Here is an 18,482-nt window from a genome sequence, read left to right on the forward strand (position 1 = left end):
ACACACTCTATCAGATTGGGGAAGATCCGGGGGCAGCATTACGGAGCAGGAGGCTCTTACCCCCAGCAGCAAGGGCCTCCAGGTGCCCAGCCAGTTTCTCCTTACCCAGCGCAGAGCTACGGCCCCTCTGGGCCCCCTGGAGCTCCAGGGCCCCAGAGATACCCACACGGGGGGCAGGGACGCAGCCCCGCAGCAATGGGAGCAATGCAGTACCCACAACAGGTCAGAAATAACCTCCAGTAACAGTAGTCAAGGTCTGTGTGGTTTCTGTGAGCGCCGTCAGCGCCGAGTGACCCCCCCCCCCCTGTCTCCCAGTGTCAGGTCAAAGTCTCCGTCTCAGAGAGTGAAGTTTACAAATCTCTGAGCAGCAGCTGAGTCAGAACAGTCTGGAGACACTTTTCCACTGCAGGGTCCCTACTCGACTCTACTGGACTCTATCTGGGCCTTTTACTGGAACTGAGTTCTTTTTCAGTCTCTGGTTCAGAGCGACGACATCATGGACACAATTTTGCAACAAAATAAGTTGATGTTAACAAAATGATGTTAAATTTGTTGTAATTCATTATATAAAATAGTTTTACTTATTTAATGATTTATTTTGCTGTAAATATAATAGTTTCAATCATACAGTGACAAAAAATGTGTAATCATTTTGCTTATTTTGTAAACAACCATAACTTCCCTGGATTCTAACATTGTGTACAATAAATAACGTAGTGTATAAACGAACCACACCAACAAAGCACAGCAAAAGTAAACAATACACACAGTAACTTTAAAGCTTCACAGTCAAACGAGAACGGTACGATGTGCCACGGCCCTGGTTTGGACTGAAGTGTATGTTTTGTAGAGAATCCCAGGCCCCAGGGAGAGTAGGGCCTCTCTAATTGCTGTTTTGGGCTCAGTACTGCAGAGACTGCACTGAGTAACTTTTTGAGGAGGGTAGTGTCTCTGTCTGTCTCTCTCTCTCTCTCTCTCTCTCTCTCTCTCTCTCTCTCTCTCTCTCTCTCTCTCTCTCTCTCTCTCTCTCTCCTATCTGTGTGTGTTTTCACTCATTCTTTTGTGTTAATATCCTGTTTGTTGTGTGTTGTTTTGTTCCTCTGCAGATGGGTTATGGACAGCATGGTCCAGGGGGCTATGGTCAGAACCAGGGGGGTTATTACGGTCAGCAGGGCCCCCCACCCCATGCGCCACAGCAGGGTCCCTATCATCCTCATCCTCATCAACAGCAGCACGGCAGTGTCCCCAGCGCTCAGCATCAGTACCAACAACAACCACCTCCTCCGTCAGGCCCTCATCCTCAGGGAGGGGGCCCTTACCCACAGGTGCCTCCCCAGGGCCAGCCTCCTTACTCACAGACCCCTCAGGCTCAAGCCCAGGGCCCTCCTCAGATGGCCCCGGGCCCCCAGCCCCAGCCTGGGTTCACACACACTCCACCAGGCCCTGGACAGACTCCTCAACAACAACAGGGTCCACAACAGACACCACAACAACAACAGCCTTCCCCCTACTCCCAGACCCCACCACTGCCCCAGCAGCAGTCTCCTTTCCAGCGCTTCCCTCCCCCTCCACAGGTACATACACACACACACTCACACCAGAGCAACCTTGTCTCCATGCATGGTCTTTACCCCAAACCATTTGTTAAAGCTGGTTAAAACGGTTTACTGGAGAGAAACATGGATTTACGAATCAGGAACGGAACCGATTGAAGAACCAGAGTTGTTCTGGTGGGAACGGGCTGAGTGAGACAGTGTCCTGAAGGCAGCAATTGACACTGTGAGATCTGAGATGATGGGAGTGTTAGAGGTTCTATGTCAGGTCCTGCTGACCACACTCTCTCTCTCTGTGTGCGTGCGTGTGTGTGCGCTCTGATAGCGCTGGTGTTGGTCAGATAAACAGGATGTTTACCCTCAGCCCCGACTCAGCGCTGAGTAAAGGTCGACAGAAAGCCGAGAGCGGACCAGCCGTCCACCAAACACACACACACACACACACACACACATGGTCAAATACCCTTCAGGGTCAAATCCAAACTACCAGGGGGTCACCTGGAATTACATTTATATTACATTTATGTCCCAAGACTTGTACTATCACTGTGAGTTTAATAGATCTCTCTCTCTCTCTCTCTCTCTCTCTCTGCAGGAGTTGTCCCAGGACTCATTCAGTTCCCAGGCGTCTGTCCCCTCGAATACGGGGCTGGTGTGCAGTAAGAGTGGGACAGAGGACAGTCTGCAGGGTCGTCCCTCCAGTCTTCCTGTGAGTCCCTCATATTAAACTAGGGTCCAGGGCTGAAAGCATTGTCACTTTAAATGTGATAGAAGTGCAGGAGTTTCATTCACCACCTGCAACTAACGCGGCAGAGTGAGCGAGTGACACGGTTCCCTCTGGTTTTTATTACCCTGAGCCTTGTGTGAGCTCTCTCGCTCGCTCTCTCTCTCTCGCTCTCTCACTCACTCACTCACTCACTCTCTCTCACACACACACACACACACACACACGGTGGAGTTGAGGTGGATGTGGTGATGGAACTGAAGGGTGTGGAGCAGTGGTGTGTTGTGCCTCTGTCGACATGTGATGTCAGGCTGGGGAGTGCATGAGGGCTTTGGGTTCTGGGCGCTGGGTTCTGGGCTCTGCGTCCCAGACCCTGAGGCAGCTTCGGAACCCGCGCCTGTGCTGGGGGAAGGTGGAGGAAGAGGTGGGGGAGCTGCGGGCGGAACAGGCTCAACCGGAGAAACTGGATCATCCACTGCTTCTGTTACACCAGCCACACACACACACACACACACACACACACGTCACTACACACGCGCACACACACACACGTCACCCCACACACACACAAAATGACTAAACATACACACACAAACAACAGTCACTACACACACGCAACAGTCACTAAACACACACACCAGTCACTAATCATACACAAAAAACTGTTGTGTGTGTGTCTAGTCACTGGTATGTGTGTGTGAATAGTGACTGGTGTGTGTGTGTGTAGTCACTGGTGTGTGTGTGTGTATGTGTATAGTCACTGGTGTGTGTGTGTGTATAGTGACTGTGTGTTTGTGTGTATATAGTGACTGTTGTGTGTGTGTGTGTGTGTGTGTATTTGTGTGTGTATAGTCCCTGGTATGTGTATAGTGACAGTTTGTGTGTTTGTGTATAGTGACTGCTGTGTGTGTGTGTGTGTATAGTGACTGTGTGTGTGTGTATATAGTCACTGGTGTGTGTGTGTAGTGACTGGTGTTTGTGTATAGTGTGTGTGTGTATATATAGTGACTGTGTGTTTGTGTATAGTGACTGGTGTGTGTGTGTGTGTGTGTGTGTATATATATATTTTTATTTATGTATAGTGTGTGTGTGTGTGTGTGTGTTTGTGTGTGTGTATAGTGACTGTTTGTGTGTATATAGTCACTGGTGTGTGTGTGTGTATAGTGACTGTGTGTGTGTGGTGACTGGTGTTTGTGTATAGTGTGTGTGTGTATATGTGTATAGTGACCTGTGTGTGTATAGTGTCTGTGTGTGCATAGTGACTAGTGCGTGTGTGTTTGTGTATAGTGACTAGTGCTTGTGTGTTTGTGTATAGTGACTTTCTCTGTCTCTTACTGGGTTAATGCAGTATTCAGGTTCTGGGGTTTGTTTCCTGTTGCTATTCTGGGGCCTGTGCTTCCTGTATGTGCATGACTTATTCAGGGTCAGGGGCCAATCTCTCTCTCTGTCTCTCTCTCTCTCTCTCTCTCTCTCTCGGTGTGTGTCATTTCTCTTATCTCTTAAATATAATTTTCTTTGTGTTTTATTTATTCTCTCTCTCTTTCTCTCTCTTCCTTTCACATTTTCTTGCTCGCACACCCACTCTTGTGCCCTCCCCCTCCCAGTGTTTTTCTGCTGTGTGAGCGGACTGCGCCACACCACCTCACTGCAGCACACTCGCTCTCGCTCTTTTGCACGCCCCTTTTCTCCCCTTCTCCTACACTCATTTATTTTCTGTCTCTTTGCAGAGCTGTGTGAGTTAGAGAGAGAGAAGGAGGGCGGCGTTTCTCTGGCAGAGAATGAAAAACAGAGAGAGAGCGTGAGGCAGACAGGACGTTATTCCTTCACCCAACCCCCCAGCCTTCAGTTCTCATCCCTCGCTCCTCTTTTTAGTTTCTTCTCGTCCTCAATTCAGTTTCTCATTTTCACATCATGTCCGTTCTATTCGTCTAATTGCACCACTCCTCTTTTCTCTTGTTCTCTCTTCATTCTTTCTCTGCTCTCTCCTTTTTGCCTTTCTTCTGTTTTTCCACTCCTCTTATGCTTTTCATCTTCCACTCATCTTCTTTTCTGTCTCTTTCTGTCCTTTCCATACTTTTTTTCTCTCTGTGGGATGGTGGTGCCCCCTGATGGTAGAGTGTAGTTTTACACTGCTCTAGTGAGAAGGGGTGGTGGGTGTTATATGTTAGTTTCTGTGAGGGATTCACCTGTTCGCTCACCTGAGTGACCTGGCCATGACCTCTCTGACCCTAAATCCTCAGTATTTCCACAGTGTTCTGACCGGTGTGTGTGTGTGTGTGTACACGTGTACTCTCTCATTGTTACGTCTGACTGCATCATGACCTCAGCACTACTCCTTGGAGGGGGTTGGTATTGTGGAAATGTGGCAAAGCACGTGGATCAGAGCATGGTTACCATGACAACCCCCCCCCCACACACACACACACGCATGCACACCCACCTTCTCTCACTCTGTCTGTCTCTCTCACACACACACACACACACACACACAGCAGAATGAGCTGCCTTTTTCTCCTCAGTGTCTTCCAAGTGTGTGTGTTTTGTGGGGGTTGGGGCATCTGGAACAGAGAGGAGGGAGAGAGAGCGAGGACTCAATCATGTGAAGACTCACTGACCTGACTGCACACTGAACCCTGGATCTCTCTCTCTCTCTCTCTCTCTCATATATATATATATATATATATATATATATATATATACCCACACAGTCTCTCCACTGGATCACAGATGATCTCTGGGAAAAACAAGACAGGGTTCTGTTCTGGTGCTAAACCCTACAGACCACTGCTTTAAAATTCAGAGTCAGAGACACACTGAGAAACACAGTGCCCAGGTGAAGGTAGGGGTCAGTGCTCTGTGTAATTTACTGTCATGTTATCGATTGTTGTTTAGAGCAGAGCCACGGAGGGCAGAGGCTCAATCACCTCACTGTCGCCCCCTGGTGGCGGCCTGTAGCAGGGCGTGTGCTGTTGTGTGTTATAAGATCCAGACTCTGCTCATTGTGTGGAGAACCTGCTTGGTTCTGCTGCAAAACCAGCTTATTTTACAGGTTCTCAGGTTAAACAACTTCACAACTGACTCTGAAACAGGACAGCGTGGTAGTTTTAACACACACACACATTCTCTGTACTCAGAATCTATTCAGTTAAAGTAATTAATCTCTCTCACTGTGGAGTTACATTCCCACGAGCTGCTCAGGAATATCCCCGGAGAGTCATAAAGCAGCTGTACATCTCTGTCTCTCTCTCACTCACACGCACACACACACACACACTTTCTCACTCACTCACACCTACATATATACACACACACAGTTCTTCTCTCAGTTCAGACTCTCGGGTCAGTGTGTGTGTAACTCTAGTTCCTCTGTTTTCAGAGTCGGGCAGTGTCCAGGGATTTAGACCTGAAAGGGTTCTGCAGTACTGGCACTGGGCGAGAGAGAGAGACAGAGAGATTGAGAGAGAGAATGAGACAGAGAATGAGAGAGAGACAGAGAGGATGAGAGAGAGAGAGACCTCCCCTCTGGGGTTCCTCTCTCAGGGCACAGCACAGAAATAGCATTGGCTCCAATTCAAAAGCCAAAAAACCAATGACTTCAGGAATACTGCCAGACAAACACTCACTCTCTCTCTCTCTCTCACACACACACACACAGAGGGAGAGGGATGTGGACGATGTCAAATCTGCATGTGTTCTGGTTTCCTCTTGTGAGCTCAGAGCTCTGTTCTGGAACACATGGGGAACACGTGAGGAGCAGCAGCGACAACAACACTGACGCTTGTGTGTGTGTGTGTGAGAGAGAGTAAGAGTGAGTAGGGAATGCCTGATTTGACCATAGTGATATTACACCTGATTTTACAATCGCTCTCTCTCTCTTTCTAGGACCTGGGCTCTATAGATGACCTGGGTGTGGGGTCAGAGGCCGTAAGTCCAGGTGTGAGTACGTCAGGTGTGTCCAGCAGTCAAGGAGACCAGAGTAACCCCGCCCAGTCTCCCTTTTCCCCCCACACCTCCCCTCACCTGCAGGGTCTCAGAGGCCCCTCCCCGTCCCCGGTGGGCTCACCTGCCAGCGCCACGCCCACCCCGTCTCGCTCAGGACCGCTCTCACCTGCAGCTGTGCCAGGTACGGTCACTTCACCTCGGGTTAACCCTTTACAGTACACACATGCGTTAAGTCCTCAGATTAGATATTAAGGGCGTGTGTGTTTTTCTCAGGAAACCAGATGCCCCCGAGACCCTCGAGTGTTCAGTCTGACGGGATCCTTCACTCTTCTATCAACCAGGCGGCTGTGGGGCAAGACAGAGGTGTGAACCCTCCACAATTCACCAGATAATGTTCAGGGTTAATGTCACGATTACTGCATTAGGCTACGCCCACGATCACACCCCGTCCAATCAGTCCAGTTATTTGTAAAAGCATAGTTCTCTCTCTGATTGATGGGAGAGAGGAGGGCGGGGGGGATGTGAAATGATGGAAAAAATCCATCAACGAAACTCTACGAAAAAATTATTAACTAATTTAATAGTTGTTTAGTGGGGGACATCACGGCTCGCGTTTCTTCTGCAATGTAGGAAAGTATTGACCTCACTGTGTACTGGAGAGTGGAGGTGAAATGGTTAATTTACTTGTTTACACGAGCGTGTAAAACCGCTCCATGTGATAAGTACATAGCGAGTGTTTAAAACCACCTCATGCCATGAAAATTACTCTTGCGTCTGAGGAAGTTATTCTAGAAACTGAAATGGTTTTATGGGCTTGTGATTTTTGACATGGATCTGAACGACATCAACTTCTCACACAAAATATTGTGGCACAGAATTAACACCAAACTGTAAAACTCCTGACAGTCGATTTCAGTTTTTTTTGTTTTTTTTTTAATCCCCCTCCAGTTCTCAGTTTGATGGTTGACTTTAGTCACTCTCCCGCTGCGGCACTGCTGCAGCTCGTCCCGCTTGGTTCAGGGTAGTTCAGGTGTTCTTGCTCGGTTTGGGTGGTTAGCGGGTTGAGGTTGTTGTGGGGGTGGTTCGATGTTGTCCGGGGTGATTCGGGGGTGTCTGGCGTGGTTTGGGGGTTAAGGGTGTCTCTGTGCAGTGTGGAGATGTGTTCACCTGCTGTTGTGTTTCCTGTGCAGTGTACATAAGGAACCCTCAGATGTCTCCGTACGGCTCTCCCCAGCCCTCGGCACTGTCTCCACGGCAGTCTTCCGGAAGCCAGATGCATGCTGGGATGGGTCCTTATCCTCAGAACAACTACGCGCCCCAGGGAGGACAGTATGGACCTCAAGGTGAGGCCTCTAACCCTTTATTACTCTGGGTGTAACGGCACAGTCCTGGTGCGGTTCCTCGAGCCCTGGCTGGTGGTTTTAGTTAAAGTTGTCTGTGTTTGGGAGATGCTTCCGTAGAGGAGCAGATGATCTCTCCGTCTGAGGATCCCCGGGGTCTGAGGGAACACCATGCCGTGGTTCAGGATTCAGAATCAAAGCTGTGGCGGACGGTCTGTCTCCGTCAAGATGAATCTGCATGAATCTGATGAATGATGTGCTGATGATGAACAGAAGGGAATTGTTTCAGCAGAACACGGTTCTAGATAATAGAATATAATGGCTGGTTCTCTCTCTCGCTATTCATCTCCTTGAGTACCCTCCCTCGGTGTGAGCCGTTGAAGCTCCGTTCACAGATATAAACTGATAACGGTCCCCCGTCTCGACAGAGCTCTTCTCCTGACGAGTGGCGGAGGGCAAGATATGTCCACCGTTTGTTTAGTGAAAGCTGAGACTCTGTTTTAGCGGAAAGCAGCAGAGTCACAAGCTGCTGGAAGTCCTTCGGTGTACCGGATGTCTGCGCTTGGCCAGGACAGGATCGAAGAGTACCTGGAGACGCGGTCCTGGGGTCAGCTGGACAGAGAAGTGTCCTCACCATCCAGGAGAGACCAGTGAGGGGGTGGTCAGTGGCACAGCCACCTTCTGCTTTTAGAGTGCGCTGCAGGGGATTTCATCCACCAGCGGAGGTTCATCATTGACACGCGTCCCCCTGAGAAATGCATCCTGTTTGTCCTGGAGCTCCTGGTGGCGTGGGTCCCAATTTATTCCTTGCGTTTTAAATGATTCAGAAATGTAATTAATATGGCCCCCTGCCGGATGAACTCAGTACTGTTAAACCTGTGTGAGTGAAAGAGAACTGATTCTTAGTCTCACAAGTTTGTTATCGTTATTAGGGTTGAAACCATGAATCTGAAACTCAAACGCCTGTAATTGATTGTACATTTCATTGTGTTTTGTTGTTGTTTGACAGATCAGGAGTCACTGCTGGTCTCTGCATGTCCTTCAATCGTTTCCTATTTTTCTCCCCTCTGCAGGTTACCCCAGGCCTCCAGGGTACGGAGGCATGTCCGGCTCTAATTACCCCGGCCCAGGGGGCATGAGCGGCTCGGTGAACCCGCAGGGGGCAGGTGGGCAGTACGGGGGGATGCATCCTGGGCGGATGGGACCTGGACAGATGGGCGCACGGCCTTATGGACCCGGGATGGGGCCGAATCTTGGCGCCATGCCCCCTCAGGTGACCTCAGGCATGTGCCCCCCACCGGGTATGAACAGGAAACCTCCTGATCCACAAGGGGGCAGCATACACCACCCTCCAACTAACTCCATTCACAGGTAGGACAAGATGTTTTTTGAAGGAACTGTTCTGGGTCTTCATTCTTCTCCTCTTTTCCTGACCTCTCGCTCTCTTCTCCAGGCCGGCAGGTTACCCCAACATGCCCCAGGGGATGATGGGAGCTGGGTCTCCGTATGTGCCGCCCATGAACAGCATGCAGGGGATGATGAACCAGGCCGGACCCTACACCATGGGGGTGAACATGGCCAATAACTCAGCAGGTAAACAGCACTCATTTCACACAGTAAACACATCCTCCTCCTGTAACATGTAAACATACCACCATCTCTTCTTCAGGAATGGCTCCCAGTCCAGAGTTCGGTATGGAGAAGATGAGCCAGGCCCCGAAGATGAACAACAAGGTGGACGGCGCTCCCAAATCAGAGTCCAAAAAGGTGAAGCACTCTTTTAATAGTGCAGACGTCTGGAGCTCTCGCACCAGCTCAGTGCAGACGTCTGGAGCTCTCATGCCGGCTCAGTGCAGATGTTGTGTCTTGTTGTTATTGTTCTTGTTGTTAAGTGTCTGTATGTTGCTGAATGAGTGTGTGTGTGTGTGTGTGTGTGTGTGTAGAAGTCGAATTCCTCCACCACGACGAATGAGAAGATCACCCGTCTGTACGAACTGGGTCCCGAGCCTGAGAGGAAGATCTGGGTCGATCGATACCTGGCGTTCGCTGAAGAGAAAGCTCTGGGGATGAGTAACCTCCCCGCGGTCGGACGCAAACCCCTCGACCTGTTCCGGCTCTACGTCTCCGTCAAAGAAATCGGAGGACTCACACAGGTCAGTACACACACACACATCTTGGATTTTCATCCCAAGGACGATTCAGCAGAAAAAGGTGTTTCTGTCCACTGCACGACTGTGAACTAACTCAGCTCTGTGATGGCGGGTTTTTTTTTAGTGAGTTTATGCTTTGATCCTAATGGTTTCAGATCAGTACTGGGTTCTGCGTTTCACTTCTTCTAGAACATTGAGTATGGGATTCTGCTCTCAGAACCAGAGCAGACCTGCAGATCAATAATTTGTATAAATTGTGCTGTAGTTTGAATGTTAGATCCACTTTTGTAAGTTGCTTTGGATAAAATGTAAATGTAAATAAAGACTCGACACTTCAAACCAAACATCTCCAGTTCTTATTTATTTGTTGAGGTTTTTGTGTTTTTTAAGGTTTTTAAGGTTTTGACTGGAATGTAAATAAATGCCGTGTGCAATAATCCACACTTGCTCTAAAGTAGGACGCTCGTGTGGCAGTAGTGGCATTAAAGTAGTTTTCAACATTTTCCACCCATTCCTGAACTAAATCTGGAGCCATTTCCATCGGCATCAATCGGTTCTCGATCTGCAGCAGGAGCCGTGATGTGGACCGTGGGCGAGTTCGAGAAAGAAGCTCCAGAAAGAGCTCAGCGCCTGAAATAATGCATTCTCTCTGTTCTCACTGATCTCACTGTTCTCACTCTTCTCTCTGTATCGCCCCCTGTCTGTGTGTCTCCAGGTGAATAAGAATAAGAAGTGGCGGGAGTTGGCCACTAACCTGAACGTGGGGACGTCCAGCAGCGCGGCCAGTTCCCTGAAGAAGCAGTACATTCAGTGTCTGTACGCCTTCGAGTGTAAGATCGAGAGGGGAGAGGACCCCCCGCCCGACATTTTCACCGACCCCAAAAAGAACCAGGCCAAGATCCAGCCGCCCTCCCCAGGTCAGTCTGTGGTCCTCGAGTTCTCGCTAGTCTTCTCGGTGCGGCTTCTGTGGAGCGTTCAGCCCAGTAGGGTGCTGTGGCCTGGAGGGGTGTTGTGGCCCAGTGGGGCGTTATGGGATGTTGTGGCCTGGTTGGGGCATTGTGAGGTCTTGTGGCCTGGTGAGGCATTGTGGGGTGATGGGGCGTCGTAGAACTTTTTCTCACCCTAACCCTAGCTTTAGTGAAGATGAAGACCCCGGTTCTTTGGGAAGCCCTTCAAGTGCCATGGCCCAGATCTCATCAATTCAATTCTACAGCCTCTTTTCCACGGCATGAAACCTACTCGCCTCAAGTCTCCTGCTTTTCCACCGGCCAAATCTGGTCCAGCTCCTGGAACTGATTCTCAGCAGCAGCTCATAAAATTCCCCCGAGGTGTTTCTGAAGAGGGTCAGACACTCCTTGGGTCAGTGTCTGAGGAAAATCTCAAGTGAAAGGTAAAAGTGAGACAAGGAAAACTGCTCTGAGGAACTGGGAGCGGAGCCATGTTCAGTCCAAACAACAACACAGCACACAAAGAGTAAACAGCGCCTGACTTTACCGCCACATTGTTGTGGTTTTTAAAGCCCATGGTTCCCATTTGTGATGTCACTGGCTCCATTTCGCGAGGAACTGCTAGTGGAAAAGAGACCAGCTAAAAGCAAGCCGAGCCGATCCCATGCAGCGGAAAAACACCAGTACAGCCTGAAAGAGAAGAGGAGGAGGGGTGGTAGAGTGATAGGGAATCCTGTGTGAGTGTGTGTGTGTGTTTGGCTCTGGTTCAGGGCCCTCGGCAGAACCCTGGAGGACTGAACTCCGCCAGAAAATGATGAATGAACGAGGGATGTTGAGTCACACTTTTTTCCCCCCTTCATTCTCTCGTCTTTATTTTTTTTCTGTGATCCCCCCCCCCCCCCTCCTTTTATCAGTGTGGAAGGGAAATCCCTGCTCAGAGCGGAGAGGGAGGGACTGAGACATGAATAAATCTGACCTGGTAATGACCCTTCTGTGTGTGTGTTTGTTAATGAATGGATGTGTGACTCAGAGTTGCTCGGTGCCAGTGTTGAGCCCTTCAGGATACACACACTCACATGTGACACACACTCTGTTTATATCCTCTCTCTCTCTCTCCCTCTGTCAATTCAATTCAAGGTGCTTTATTGAGGTTCTCTCTCTCTCTCTCTCTCTCTCTCTCTCTCTCTCTGTCTGTGAGAGCGGGTGTCTCTCTGAGATAATCCCAGACTCTGTGTTTGAGCGGAGTGCTGGTGCTGGGCTCCGTCAGTGGGTGATAAAGGACTATGCGGAGAGCAGCAGAACTGCGAGTCCCTTGGCTGCCTGAGAGACCCATGTCCGGCGCCCCAACCCTGTTCCAGTGACCTGCAGTGCAAAGCTCGGGCTTGTTCTGGTTCTGTGGCTGGGTTTAGTCAAGTGTCTGAGTTTATACTCCACAAAGTTAAAATGAGTAGTGGTGTCCCCGAGTGGTCAGAGGTCCACTCTATAGTCAGGATATCCTGGAGAGCACAGTGGTTCTCTCTTTATCTGTTTCCGTGAGTCGCGGGTTAGCTCCAGGAGGGGGTCTGTGGGCTGATGTGACAGATCTGGTCAATGTGTCTCTTCTGCAGTGTTGAGCTGGTCAGTGTTAGTGGCTGTTTGTAAAGAAGCAGTGTGTGTTTGCGCTTGTTTCTAATGTTTGGTTCTGGTTCTGTGTGTGCAGCCGGGTCTGGGTCATTACAGGGGCCTCAGACCCCTCAGTCCACCAGCAGCTCCATGGCTGAGGGAGGAGAACTGAAGCCCCCCACCCCTGCCTCCACCCCCCACAGCCAGATACCCCCACTCCCCGGAGCAAGGTACACACACACACACACACACACACACACACACACACACACACAGTACACATATCAAATCAAATCAAATCAAATTTATTTATATAGCGCTTTTCACAACTGATGTTGTCACAAAGCAGCTTCACAGAATTCCAGTAAGACAAAGATTTGACATGAAATGTAAAAACAAATGTAAAACCCTCAAGTGAGCAAGCCAGGGGCGACAGTGGCTAGGAAAAACTCCCCCAGCTGAGGAAGAAACCTTGGGAGGAACCAAGGCTCACAAGGGGTGACCCATCCTCCTCTGGTCAATCTACTGGTGATGATAGTTAGTAGTCCATGAGAACTTCAGTGTAGGGACAGCTTCAAGGCACTTGGTGGTTGCTGGAGCGTGGGCAGCTGGTCTGAAGCGTGGAGGAGGGTCTCGACAGTCATCCATCAGTGTCCAGACAGACAGGTGGGCAGTTGTTTACTCGGAAAAATGTAAAGGGGTGGAATTAGTTTTGAACTGTTTTGTGTTTGTAAAGTAGAAAATATGAAAATTTCCAGAGTGTGGCTAATGACTCCGGCAGATCTGACTATGACAGCTTTAACTAAAAGGAGAGAACCAGGAGGACACACAGACACGGGAGCATCCTGAAACACTCGCATCCCTCCGCTCCACCGTCAACAAACCTGAGTGATCGCGAGAAGCGGCGGGACGACAGCACCAGCGTCTCAGTTTACTATAATTCCCTGTGTCCATGGACCCCCCGGATCTGCCGCCTTTATCTATGGGGGAGTATTAGCTACCAAAAGATAAACTAAACAAATGTGTTTTTAGCCTAGATTTGAAGATTGCGACTGTGTCTGAGTCCCGAACATTTTCTGGAAGATCATTCCAGAGTCTGGGGGCTTTATAAGAAAAGGCTCTTCCCCCAGCTGAGGCCTTCTGAATTCTGGGAACAATTAAAAATCCAGTATTCTGTGATCTGAGTGAACGTGGGGGCTCATAATAGGAAATTGTATCTTGAAGATATTCATGAGCAAGCCCATGTAGAGCTTTATATGTTAATAACAAAATTTTGTAGTCAATGCGGAATTTAACAGGCAGCCAATGAAGTGATGATAAAACTGGGCTGATATGTTCAAATTTTCTAGTTTTAGTGAGGACCCTAGCTGCAGCATTTTGAACTAGTTGAAGTTTTCTTAAATTGCTGCTGGTGCATCCTGACAGTAGTGCGTTACAGTAGTCAAGCCTTGAAGTAATAAAGGCATGTACTAATGTTTCTGCGTCCTGAAGGGATAAGGCATTTCTAATCTTAGCAATATTGCGAAGATGTAAAAAAGCTGTCCTAGTGATACTACCTATGTGTTGATCAAATGATAAATCCGGGTCAATTATGACACCAAGATTTTTTGCTGCTGAACCAGGTTTAATTGGAGAGTCAGCGAGATTTAAAATTAAATCTGATAATTTATTTTTTGCCACTTTTGGACCCAAAAGCAGGACCTCTGATTTGTTGCTGTTTAGAAGGAGGAAGTTACGCAACATCCAGCCTTTCACGTCTTTTACACAGTCCTCTATTTTCTTTAGTCTGTGTTTGTCATCGGGCTTGGCTGAAATATACAATTGTGTGTCGTCTGTGTAACAGTGAAAGTTAATGTCATGGTTTCTTATAACTGTGCCTAGCGGTAACATGTATAATTTAAATAATAATGGTCCTAAAATAGAGCCTTGTGGAATTCCAAATCTTACTTTAGAATAATTTGAATTTAGATTGTTTACTTTTACAAATTGATAACGTTCCGTTAAGTATGATTTGAACCATAATAGGGCTGTCCCTGTGATTCCAACCATGTTTTCTAACCTTTCTATGAGAATATTGTGGTCTACTGTATCGAAGGCTGCGCTTAGGTCAAGAAGCACCAACAGGGATACGTGGCCTTGATCAGAGGCAAGAAGAAGATCATTTGTTATCTTGACTAGTGCTGTCTCTGTACTATGATGTTGCCTGAATCCAGATTGGAATTTTTCATATATATGATTCTTATGTAGATATGAACTAAGTTGTTGGGCCACAGCTCTTTCTAAGATCTTGGACAGAAATGGCAAATTAGAAATAGGCCTGTAATTAGACAGTGTACTAGCATCAAGATTTGGTTTCTTGATCATAGGTTTAATAACTGCTAGTTTAAAAGCTTTGGGTACATGGCCCAGACTAAGGGATGAGTTTACTATAGTTAAAAGAGGATCAATAATAGCTGGTAGTACTTCTTTGAGCAACTTTGTGGGAATTGCATCAAGTGTGCAAGTTGTACAGTTTGCGGAGGTGATAATCTTCTCTAGTTCTGATTGTGGGAGTGGGTAAAAGGTTTCAAGTCTTTCTTTTACAGTTATATTATGTTTTATTTCATTCACATCAGGTGGCAGCCAGGATGGATTTGATCCTGTGGCTTGAGTTTGTTGTCTAATATTCTCAATTTTATTATTTAAAAAGTCCATAAAATCTTTACTGGTGAGAGTTGCTGGAATTAGTTGTTCAGAACCTGCTTGATTTTTTGTAATTCTAGAAAACACACTAAACAGTGCTCTTGGATTATTTTTATTATTGGAGATCAGCGAGGCCAGATATGCTGAGCGAGCTTTAGTGAGGGCATTTCTATACTCTATAAGGCTGTCCTTCCAGGCAGAATGGAACACTTCAAGCTTGGTTGATCGCCATTTCCGCTCTAGTTTTCGTAATGTTTGTTTTAAACATTACGCATACACAGTATACACCCACTCTCACCAGTTCCGTCTGTCTGTCTTTCATCGGTTCCCTCTGTCTCTCTCAGGAACAGCGTAAATCTTCAGGACCCTTTTGCTGATGGAGCAGATCCTGCGTTTTCTCGGAGAAACTCCATGACTCCAAACTCCGGATATCAGCCAGGAATGGGTGGACCCCCGGAAATGATGGGCCGCATGGCTTCAGGTCCAGGTCCTTACGAGCCCAAAGATCCGTTCAGTGGAATGAGGAAAGGTGAGCCCCCGCAGTGTTTGCACATGCTCGGAGCGGAGGTTGTAGTGGACTGATGGATGGCTGTCGCAGCTCTGTGGCGGCACAGTGAAAGCTGTGTTTTGTTTTCCAGCGGGGCCCGGGGAGACGTTCCTGACTCCGGGACCAGGTCCAAACAGTGCCATGGCGGAACAATACAACCGGGGGCCACAGGGGCCGATGGGGAACATGCAGATGGGGCAGAGGACGCCATATCCTTACGGACCCGGATACGAACGGAGGTAGGGGTTCTCACTGTGTGGGGAAACACACTCCTGCTGCGTAACAGCTGTCCACCAGGGGGCGCTCCGAGTGTGTGAATGTTTGTTTGTTTACAGACTGGAGTGTGTGTGTGAATGTTTGTTTGTTTACAGACCGGAGGGTGTGTGGATGTTTGTTTGTTTACAGACCGGATGATGTTTGTTTGTTTACAGACCGGAGGGTTTGTGTGGAGAGGAGGAGTGTGTGCTCAGAGCAGGAGTTCAGGGTTAGTCAGGTAACATAAACTTGACTTTTGGATAAAGTTACCTGGATGACACACATCCTGCTGTGAGGAAACCCCTTCAGAGAGAGTTTTTTTTTTTTTTGTTATTTAAAAGCAGGATAGATTGTGTGATTGTTTGTTTGTTTATAGAAAAGAGCCTTTATGTGAATTTATTGTTTACAGACTAGAGGGTGTGTGAGTGTATATGAGAGATAATGTTTGTTTGTTTGTTTACAGACCGGAGAGTGAGTTTGTTTACAGACCGGAGGGTGTGTGAATGATTTGTTTGTTTGTTTACAGACCGGAGGGTGTGAATGTTTCTTCGTAGATTGGAGAGTTGTTTTTTTTGTTTGTTTCTTTGTTTACATACCGGACAGTGTGTGAATGTTTATTTGTTCATTTACAGATCGGCGGGTGAATGAATGTTTGTTTGTTTACAGACTGGAGGGTGTGTGAATGTTGGTTTGTTTGTTTACAGACCGGTGAGTGTATGAGTGTTTGTTTGTTTACAGACCGGCAGGTGTATAAATGTTTGTTTACAGATTGGAGGGTGTGTGAATGTTTGTTTGTTTTTGTATGTTTGTTTGTTTACAGACCGGAGAGTGAGTTTGTTTACAGACCAGAGGGTGTGTGAATGGTTTGTTTGTTTACAGACCGGCAGGTGTATGAATGTTTGTTTGTTTACAGATCAGAGAATGTGTGAATGTTTGTTTGTTTGTTTACAGACTGGAGTGTGTGTGAATGTTTGTTTGTTTGTTTACAGACCGGAGAGTGAGTTTGTTTACAGAGTGGAGGGTGTGTGAATGATTTGTTTGTTTGTTTACAGACCGGGGTGTGTGAATGTTTGTTCATATACCGGAGAGTTGTTTTTTGTTTGTTTGTTTGTTTACAGACCGGAGGGGTGTGTGAATGTTTGTTTGTTTACAGACCGGAGGGTGTGTGTGGAGAGGGTGGCCTCGGCGCTGGAGGACCTCAGCCGAACCTGCTTGCCCCCAGTGGAGAGGGGGGTGTGTACTCCCCCGGCAGAACCCCACAGCAGACGAGGTTCCCTTTGATCTCATTCCTGACGCTATTCTGAGGGGAATTAAAATATTCCTGACTGACGTGATTTTCTCCGTGGGGTCTGATGGTGTTTTCTCTGTGTTTTAGACACGACTCGTACAGTAGTCAATACCCTGGGCAGAGTGCGCCCCCCGGTGGACCTTACCCGACCCAGCAGGGGGGGCTTTACTCCCAGCAGCAGGTTTGTGGAGCTGCAGATTATTAACCTCATAAAATGAAAAGTAGAAAAAGTAACGTCTGTCTCCTTTGCTACAGAACTACCCTCAGAAGAGGCCGGTGGACGGAGCGTATGGGCCCCCGGCCAAGCGCCACGAGGGAGAGATGTACGGATTTGGAGGGCAACAGCAGCAGCAGGGGCCTCAGGCTGCGTGTGGCCCCCAGTCCCAGCAGGACATGTACAACCAGTACAACACATTTCCGGGGTCTGAGCGAAGGCCCCCCGCTCAGAGCCAGTTTCCCTTCAGTTTCAGCAGAGACAGGGGCTCCAACGTTTCAGGCTCCAACTCTCAGGGCCCCATGCCTCCACAGATGATGGGCAGCCCCATGCCGTCTGTCCCTGACGGCCCCCAGGGGCCAATGTGGCAAGGGCGCAACGACATGAACTACGGAAGCTTCCCAAACCGGCAGAGCGTGACTGTGAACACTCAGGGCCCCGGGTTTCACGGACTCAACCGCTCTGAGGACATGATGCCTTCGGACCAGAGGATGAATCACGAGGGCCCCTGGCCCGGACACCAGCGCCAACCATCCTACGGGACACCGGGTCCTGGGGCCATAAGCAGAACCATACCACCGTCCAACTACCAGTCCTCTCAGAATCATATCCCACCGGGCTCCAGCCCCTCCCCCCTCCCCAGGGCCCCAGAGAATGCCATCTCGCCCAGTAAAACCCCTTACATGTCCTCTGGGATGAAGATTCAGAAAGCTGGACCCCCGGTCCCTGCCTCCCACATAGCGCCCCCTGGAGTCCAGCCCCCCCTCCTCAGGAGAGACGCTGCCTTTCCTCCTGGATCCGTGGAAGCATCACAGCCACTCCTCAAACCTCGCCGCAGACTCAACGTGAAGGACATTGGTACGCTCTTACGACAAACTCCACTGTTAGAACCAAACCGTACACGCCTTGGGGAATGGTACCTTCAACGAGAACCGTACACTCCTCCCTGCTGATAGTAACAGTAGAAAAACAAATGTTTAATGTAATCAGTAATCATTGACACCGCCCCACCACACTGTTACAGATACCTGAGCTTATGGTTCTCTCTGGTTCTCTCTGTGCAGGAACACCTGAAGCCTGGCGAGTGATGATGTCACTGAAGTCCGGACTGTTAGCCGAGAGCTCGTGGGCATTGGACACGGTCAACATCCTCCTGTACGATGACACCAGCATCTCCAACTTCGGCCTGAGCCAGGTGAGCATGGGGGAGACGTGGGTGAGATGTGTGGGGGCTCCTT

General features: G+C 48.7%; 1 protein-coding gene across 1 annotated transcript in view; it reads left to right on the top strand.

The window, feature by feature from the left end:
* The window catches only part of arid1ab (AT-rich interactive domain 1Ab), a 44,334-nt gene that overhangs the window by 22,793 nt on the left and 3,059 nt on the right, over nucleotides 1-18,482 (top strand). The window contains exons 3-20 of the mRNA XM_066675465.1: nucleotides 15-222; nucleotides 1,107-1,574; nucleotides 2,149-2,262; nucleotides 6,160-6,400; nucleotides 6,493-6,582; nucleotides 7,410-7,562; nucleotides 8,633-8,930; nucleotides 9,013-9,152; nucleotides 9,229-9,326; nucleotides 9,503-9,712; nucleotides 10,425-10,626; nucleotides 12,356-12,488; nucleotides 15,285-15,469; nucleotides 15,579-15,726; nucleotides 16,896-17,012; nucleotides 17,118-17,211; nucleotides 17,286-18,102; nucleotides 18,309-18,439. Coding sequence (XP_066531562.1) covers nucleotides 15-222; nucleotides 1,107-1,574; nucleotides 2,149-2,262; nucleotides 6,160-6,400; nucleotides 6,493-6,582; nucleotides 7,410-7,562; nucleotides 8,633-8,930; nucleotides 9,013-9,152; nucleotides 9,229-9,326; nucleotides 9,503-9,712; nucleotides 10,425-10,626; nucleotides 12,356-12,488; nucleotides 15,285-15,469; nucleotides 15,579-15,726; nucleotides 16,896-17,012; nucleotides 17,118-17,211; nucleotides 17,286-18,102; nucleotides 18,309-18,439 — 3,847 coding nt within the window. The remainder of the gene's footprint in view (nucleotides 1-14; nucleotides 223-1,106; nucleotides 1,575-2,148; nucleotides 2,263-6,159; nucleotides 6,401-6,492; nucleotides 6,583-7,409; nucleotides 7,563-8,632; nucleotides 8,931-9,012; nucleotides 9,153-9,228; nucleotides 9,327-9,502; nucleotides 9,713-10,424; nucleotides 10,627-12,355; nucleotides 12,489-15,284; nucleotides 15,470-15,578; nucleotides 15,727-16,895; nucleotides 17,013-17,117; nucleotides 17,212-17,285; nucleotides 18,103-18,308; nucleotides 18,440-18,482) is intronic.

This window comes from Hoplias malabaricus, chromosome 6 (assembly GCF_029633855.1).
Source record: "Hoplias malabaricus isolate fHopMal1 chromosome 6, fHopMal1.hap1, whole genome shotgun sequence".
Taxonomy (NCBI): domain Eukaryota; kingdom Metazoa; phylum Chordata; class Actinopteri; order Characiformes; family Erythrinidae; genus Hoplias; species Hoplias malabaricus.